Below are 7173 nucleotides of genomic sequence, written 5' to 3' on the forward strand. Positions count from 1 at the left end.
TGAGCAACTTGATCCCTCGACGACAGGAGGAGACATGACATCCAACGTCGCCGGTCAGCCGCTTGAGCTGACTGTACGCGCGCCCGCTCGGGTGGAAATTCGCGTCCATCTCAACGTGCGTCGCCCACGAAACGCGGCCGTGCCTATTGCATGCCTTCGTCGTCGTCGGTCCGGGACGACCCTATAAATATGTCATCCGTAACCCAGCCAGAGCAAACAACACACGACACGAAACGACCATCATCTCTCTAGTGGCTAGTGCGAAAGGAAGATGGCGACTAAGCTCGCAGCGCTCGTCGTCTTGGCCGCGTTCCTCGCCGGGCCGGCGGCGTGCGAGGGCGCCAGCATTTGCTTCAACGGCTGGCTGAGGCTACCCACCTACAACCCGTGGCTCTGTTCTCGCGGCTCCAGGACGAGAGGCCTTCCGTGGCAGCGGGGGCGTTCTCCCTCTGGGTTAGGGCTCGGCCATGGCTACTACGACAACAGGTGGTCGAGGTCGTACTGCCCCAGAGCGGAAGTGATTGTGAGGGGTGCCGTGAGGGATGCCGTGGCCGCGTACCCTGGCATTGGTGTGGGGCTCATCTGTCTCTTCTTCCACGACTGCTTTGTTCGGGTACCAACACAGCTCGTCGATTATTCTAGCTTATTTGCTAGCTGCATTGCCGTTCAAGAAGATCAACATGTTCTTTACGAGGTCTTTATGTCATAATGTTATATTCAGGGGTGCGATGCTTCCGTCCTCCTGATGACGACCAACTCCAATAACAGCGACACAGAGAGGGAAGGCCTTCCGAACAAGAACAGCCTGCGAGGGTTCGAGGTGATCGACGCGGCCAAGGCGGCGATCGAGGCCGCCTGCCCCGGCAAGGTTTCATGCGCCGACATCGTTGCCTTCGCCTCCCGCGACGCGTCCTACTTCCTCAGCAACCGCAGGATCAACATCCGGATCCCAGGCGGCCGCTACAACGGGCGTGAGTCCTTCGCCAACGAGACCGACCAGCTGCCCGGGCCCTTCTCCAATGTCACGGAGCTCCAGGCGAGTTTCGCGGCCAAGGGGCTCACCTCAGATGAGATGGTCACGCTCTCCGGCGCGCACACAATCGGCCATGCCCGCTGCATGTTCTTCTCCAGCCGCTTCTCTGAAATGGACCCGGCATTTGCCGCCAAGCTCAGGACCCAGTGCAACGGCAACGACGACACCAATGTGAACCAAGACGATGTAACCCCCTATGTCCTGGATAAGCAGTACTACCAGAACGTGATCGACAGGAAAGTGTTGTTCACCTCGGACACCATGCTCAACTCGACGGAAACGATGACACAGGTGAGAGAAAACGCAAACAGGGCAGGAGCGTGGGAGAGGAAGTTTGAAAGAGCCATGGAGAATATGGGAAAAACCGGGATCAAGAACAGAGCCGACCAAGGCGCAGAGATCAGGAAAGTATGCTCAAGAGTCAACAACTAAAGTTGGCGAGTAGTAATGCGGGGTGGCTGGCCGGCTCCATGGCGGGATCGCGTGATGGACGAGATGTAACTTCGTCTAGCTACTGTCATTGTTGGTTTTCTCACACTAAAACTCGGTGTGTGTGTGTGTGTGTGTGTTCTGCGATTCAACCTTGCTGCCTTTTATTATCTAAGTGGCCTCAGCTACGACAATTTCACAAATATAATCCGGTGGAATATCGAACCAAGTCTTCCATGACTTATTCAGGCAGCCATTTCTAGCTAGTTTATCTGCCGCAGAATTTGCGGTTCGATTAGCTCAAACCACAGTAAATTCATCATGTGAGGAGAGAAGCTCTTTGATCTCTTTGATGAGGAGGGCATACCGGGATCTAGCCAGTGCCAAACTTGACAAAGCCTGCATGACACCCCGGTTGTCTGTCTCGACCACAATCTTCCGGGCACCCACCGCGATGGCCAGCTGGACCCCTCTCCTGCATGCCAACAATCTGCATGTTCCGGGTCAGCAACCTATGAAAAAAAAACGACAAGAGCCTCCCACAGACATGCTATGATGGTCACGCACGACCGCTCCACCGCTTCCCGAACCGTCCACCTTCGACGTTGCTCCATCAACGCTTACCTTTAGCCATCCTTGGACTGGAGGTTGCCAAGGCTCCGTTGGCTTTCCTCCTTGTGTGGTTATCGGTGAGGCAGGAACACTAGCCCATTCCTCTAGCAGTCTCCAAACACGATCGACCAAGGATCTGTTGTTGCCGTCTAGCCCTAGCCCTAGCTCTTCTCTATCTCTCACTTGGCTCTCTCTCGCTCTACGATGTTGCTCGATCAACAGAGGAGGAAGAAAATCAGAGAGAAGGGAAGCACAATGACACGGCGAGGATTTTTCCCGGCGCACGAACGCCTCTTTGAGCACAAACTCAAAACCCCACACCATTACAACGATCACCGCAGCATGCTTCATACCTGGGCAACGCTGGGCCACAACCCACTCGCTCCTGCCCACTCCGCGCTCCGATCGGCCCGCTCTGGACGCCCCCGTGACGCGCTCTACACGCGCGCACCGCGCCGAGCCCGCAACGACCTCGCGCTCCCGCTGCACCCGGATCGCCTCCTGACCTAGTCTACACGCACACACGCACGGTGTCTAACCCACATGGCCACCCTGTGCAACAGACGCACGCACGCACACACACACACACACACACACACACACACACACACACACACACACACACACACACACACACACACGCCCGCGTTCCTGACGCACCCGACGTGTCCGGTGCGCACCCATAACACGCACGGGTCGCGCCCGGCTCACCGCCGCGGCTTATTGCCCAACAGGATCGAGCGTCCTCTATGAGCTTCCCTTGTTTTGTCGCATTCCTCACAAGCCACATGTGATATAAGACCATCAACATGACGCCCTTATCCGCGTCTGTGGCCTTGCCTAACCAATCTAACATCCATAACCTGAGAGTTTGTTGTGTATTAATCATCTCTGGCAAGTCGAACACACATCGTCTCCCCTGTCCGCATTAATAATAGACCACACATCATGAGCATGCGGACACCTTCAAAATCTGTGAATGGCAGTCTCCTCTCTTCCACAAACTGGGCAAAGCACACCCGACTTTATGGTTCTTCGCTGAAGTTCTGCACCAAGAGCTAAGCCGTCCCGAGCTAACCGCGAGGTGTAGATTTTGACCTTCGCGGGTACGTTCGTGTCCCAGAGCTCGATCCAGCCCTTGTGTTAATAAAGACATAAATACACATTGTACATTGTAATTAGTTGTGTATGTTCTATTTTCTGGTTGTTTCTGCCCATTAAAAACCGATACTGTTTTGACCCGCTAGCTGTCAATCGATGCCCTGAGGAAACCACCAAAGTCTCCACCGAGAACCAACTATCAGCGCATTACTGAACAGACATATCTCCAAGCCCAGCAGTCGGGAACTACTGTCAGTGATAAAAGGTTAAAAGAACAAGCAAAGGGGAAAAAATTGCCCATCTCGGCGAACAAGCACAACAATCGTGCCCCCCGCTCAATGTGTCTAATGCTCCGGGGACGGTGGCCGGTTATGGCAATCTTGCAGATTACCTGCATGACGATCAACTTCCTGATTTCTTGGAGGTGGATGAACACAGATACGAGTACGGGAAGCCTCTCGTCAAAGATAAAAAATCTCTGACAACAATGATGCGAAGATTCCATAATTGGTACATGGAAACCTGCAGAGAGTCTGAGGGGACGAATGCTTTGTATCTGAATATTAAAAAGGAGCACGACCTCGTTGCAACTGATCTGTTGACTGTTCCATTTGATGAGTTCTTCGCGTTCTTCAATCAAAAGGCCCTCGATAAACTAATGGTCTTTTGCTACTGTCTGTAAGTACTATTTCTATCATTAAGTCTCTATATATAGCTCGGCTCTTTCATTTCATGTATTTATAATTAATTATCCTCAATATATTATGCAGATTGAAGATCGTCGAGTGCAAAAAACAAGAAATTTATAATATTGGGTTCATTAACACAAATATCATAGATGAATTTCTGTTTGAAAAGGACGTCGAAGAGGCCGAGGACAACTTGCTACGATCGTTGATCAAAAATCAAAACAAAGATACCATACTCTTTCCTTACAACGGCAAGTGAGTGTTACTGTCGTGTGCATATTCCGTTTCCCTTATTACTCGAGCGAGGTTATAGTAATGTAATTGATGAGTTATGCATGCGTGCGCGGGTACCACTATATTCTTCTGGAGATTAAGCTTGAGCGGGGACTAGTAACCGTCTTAGACTCGAGACGGAAAGATCCCAAAACCTATGCGGACATGACTGAATTTCTCAACAAGTAAGTTCAATCGATCATTATCGCACCATATCGGGAAGTTTTTGTTCATTTCCTGATATCTCAAGTAATAATAATTATTTTCTTTGTCTTGCAGGGTTTGGAAACAGTTCACCGCAGAAGCTCCGGGACTGCCGAAGGAGCTGCGATATACATACCCGAAAGTAAGTACTACTGGCTAGCTAGTTGCGCGCATCTCCCGTTGATTCTATAGCTATACTTTCATCAATGCCATTTATAATGCTTCATTATCAGTTTGATTGACCTCTATTTTTTGTAAAGTGCTTGTGGCAGGAACAAGGAAATGATTTCTGTGGATACTACGTGTGCGAGTTCATCCACAACGCGACTTTGAAAAACAAGTGGGGCTACTCTCAAAGACAATATGAAGTGCGTAAGCAATAATATTCACAAATTCATTTTATTACACCATCATTTCTGTTGAGTTTCATTCATATATATGTAATAATTAACCCCCTTCTTCAAATTAGACGTGGCAGATGCGGAATGAACTCCTAGAACCAGATCGCATGAAAGCAATTCAAGAGGAATTGGCGGGATTCTTTCTTGACCACGTCATTAATAAAGCCGGAGAATACCATGTGGAAGTTGATTTCAATTGCTAGGGGATTGTAATTAAGAGATCTTACATATTGTACATGTATATAGCCAGTAGCGTCGGATACATGATACGAAAACTTGTTGTTCGACCAATCTCTCCGAGAAGGAGAGGTCGATCAATCACTTCTCTCGGTATGCATGACGAACTTCTGTACTCAATGGTTCTCTCGATCACTTATGTATATAGTACGTAGCGTCGACCAAGCACGGACATAAGAGAGAACACTTCTCTTTATTAATTATCTAGCTAACACAATATATGAAACACCTAAATTAACCCCCCAAAACCCCCAACCCCCTTCCTTTCAAAAAAAGAAATAAAAACCCCAGCCACTCGAATGCTGACGCGTGGATGCCTTTTGGTCCCGGTTGGTGCCACCAACCGTGACCAAAGGCCCCCCTGACTGGGTCGGCGCACAGGCCACGTGTAGGCACATTGGTCCCCTTCGTGTTTGAACCGGAACAAATGGGTGGAGGTGTTAGTAACGACCCATTAGTCCCGGTTCATGAATCGGGACTAAATGCCCTTACGAACCGGGACTTAGGTGTTTTTCTACTAGTGGGCAGGAACACTAGCCCATTCCTCTAGCAGTCTCCAAACACGATCGACCAAGGATCTTTTGTTGCCGTCTAGCCCTAGCCCTAGCTCTTCTCTATCTCTCACTTGGCTCTGTCTCACTCTAGATGTTGCTCGATCAACAGAGGAGGCAAAAGATCATAGAGGAGGGAAGAACAGTGACACGGCGAGGATTTTTCCCGGTGCACGAACACCTCCTTGAGCACAAACTCAAAACCCCACACCATTACAACGATTACCGCAGCATGCTTTATACCCGAGCAACGCTGGGCCACAACCCACTCGCTCCTGCCCACTCCGCGCTCCGATCGGCCCACTCTCGACGCCCCCGTGACGTGCTCTGCGCGCACGCACCGCGCCGAGCCCGCAACAACCTCGCGCTCCCGCTGCACCCGGATCGCCTCCTGACCTAGTCTACACGCACACACGCACGATGTCTAACCCACATGGCCACCCTGTGCAACAGACGCACGCACACACACACACACACGCCCACGGTCCTGACGCACCCGACGCGTCCGGTGCGCACCCATAACACGCATGGGTCACGCCCGGCTCGCCACCGCGGCTTATTGCCCAACAGGATCGAGCGTCCTCTATGAGCTTCCCTTGTTTTGTCGCATTCCTCGCAGGCCACATGTGATATAATACCATCAACATGACGCCCTTATCCGCGTCTGTGGCCTTGCCTAACCAATCTAACATCCATAACCTGAGAGTTTGTTGTGTATTAATCATCTCTGGCAAGTCGAACACACATCGTCTCCCCTGTCCGCATTAATAATAGACCACACATCATGAGCATGCGGACACCTTCAAAATCTGTGAATGGCAGTCTCCTCTCTTCCACAAACTGGGCAAAGCACACCCGACTTTATGGTTCTTCGCTGAAGTTCTGCACCAAGAGCTAAGCCGTCCCGAGCTAACCCCGAGGTGTAGATTTTGACCTTCGCGGGTACGTTCGTGTCCCAGAGCTCGATCCAGCCCTTGTGTTAATAAAGACATAAATACACATGGTAATTAGTTGTGTATGTTCTATTTTCTGGTTGTTTCTGCCGATTTAAAACTGAGACTGTTTCGACCCGCTAGCTGTCAATCGAAGATTTTTTTGAAACTATGATGATTTTTATAGCAAATTCGGAAATTATACATCATAATGCAGAAAAATCCCTCTTCGGCCCGCTAGCTCTCAGCCGACCGTTGGCCCAAAAGTACTTTTCGGCCAATAGTTGCCAAAGAGTCCCTCTTCGGCCAACACCCGCTCTACTGTTTCAGAAAATTCATATCAAATAGGATATTTAGTATTTTAATTTGATTCTTTTTGCATTAGATTAGAAATTTTATGAGGTTTTTGTAGATATCAAGTTTGACTAGATTTGAAAGTTTGAATTTGAATTTTCATGAATTTGCTCAAATCACTAGATTGCCTATAATTTGAGCTAGGAGTATTTTTTCAGATGATTCTTTTTGCTAATGGTTCTTTGTGAATTTGTTTATCAGTAGTAATTAATTGGCGAATTTTATTATTATTTAAAATTAGGTTTTTATGAAAACAGTTCTGTCTTAGTGTTTTATAGGTTTTATGCTATTTCTTTTAATTTTAATTGCTTTAAATTTTTTTCTTTAGTTTATTTGACATATTCTTTTTGTTTCTGT

The 7173-nt window shown here is 49.0% G+C and overlaps 1 protein-coding gene across 1 annotated transcript; it reads left to right on the top strand.

The window, feature by feature from the left end:
• The first annotated feature begins 247 nt into the window (after positions 1 to 247).
• LOC123065728 (peroxidase 2-like) lies at positions 248 to 1465 on the top strand. The gene is made up of 2 exons (XM_044488955.1): positions 248 to 613; positions 722 to 1465. Exons 1-2 carry the CDS (start codon positions 272 to 274, stop codon positions 1463 to 1465), a joined length of 1086 nt encoding a protein of 361 aa, XP_044344890.1. The 5' UTR covers positions 248 to 271.
• Positions 1466 to 7173: the final 5708 nt, after the last annotated feature.

The sequence above is a fragment of the Triticum aestivum genome, chromosome 3B (genome assembly GCF_018294505.1).
Source record: "Triticum aestivum cultivar Chinese Spring chromosome 3B, IWGSC CS RefSeq v2.1, whole genome shotgun sequence".
NCBI lineage: Eukaryota > Viridiplantae > Streptophyta > Magnoliopsida > Poales > Poaceae > Triticum > Triticum aestivum.

Bases quoted from the DNA above. Each gene is read 5' to 3' on its own strand.
- LOC123065728 (XM_044488955.1), top strand. From the start codon at position 272: ATGGCGACTAAGCTCGCAGCGCTCGTCGTCTTGGCCGCGTTCCTCGCC. The intron at 614-721 runs GTACCAACACAG...TGTTATATTCAG, and splicing joins TCCACGACTGCTTTGTTCGG to GGGTGCGATGCTTCCGTCCT.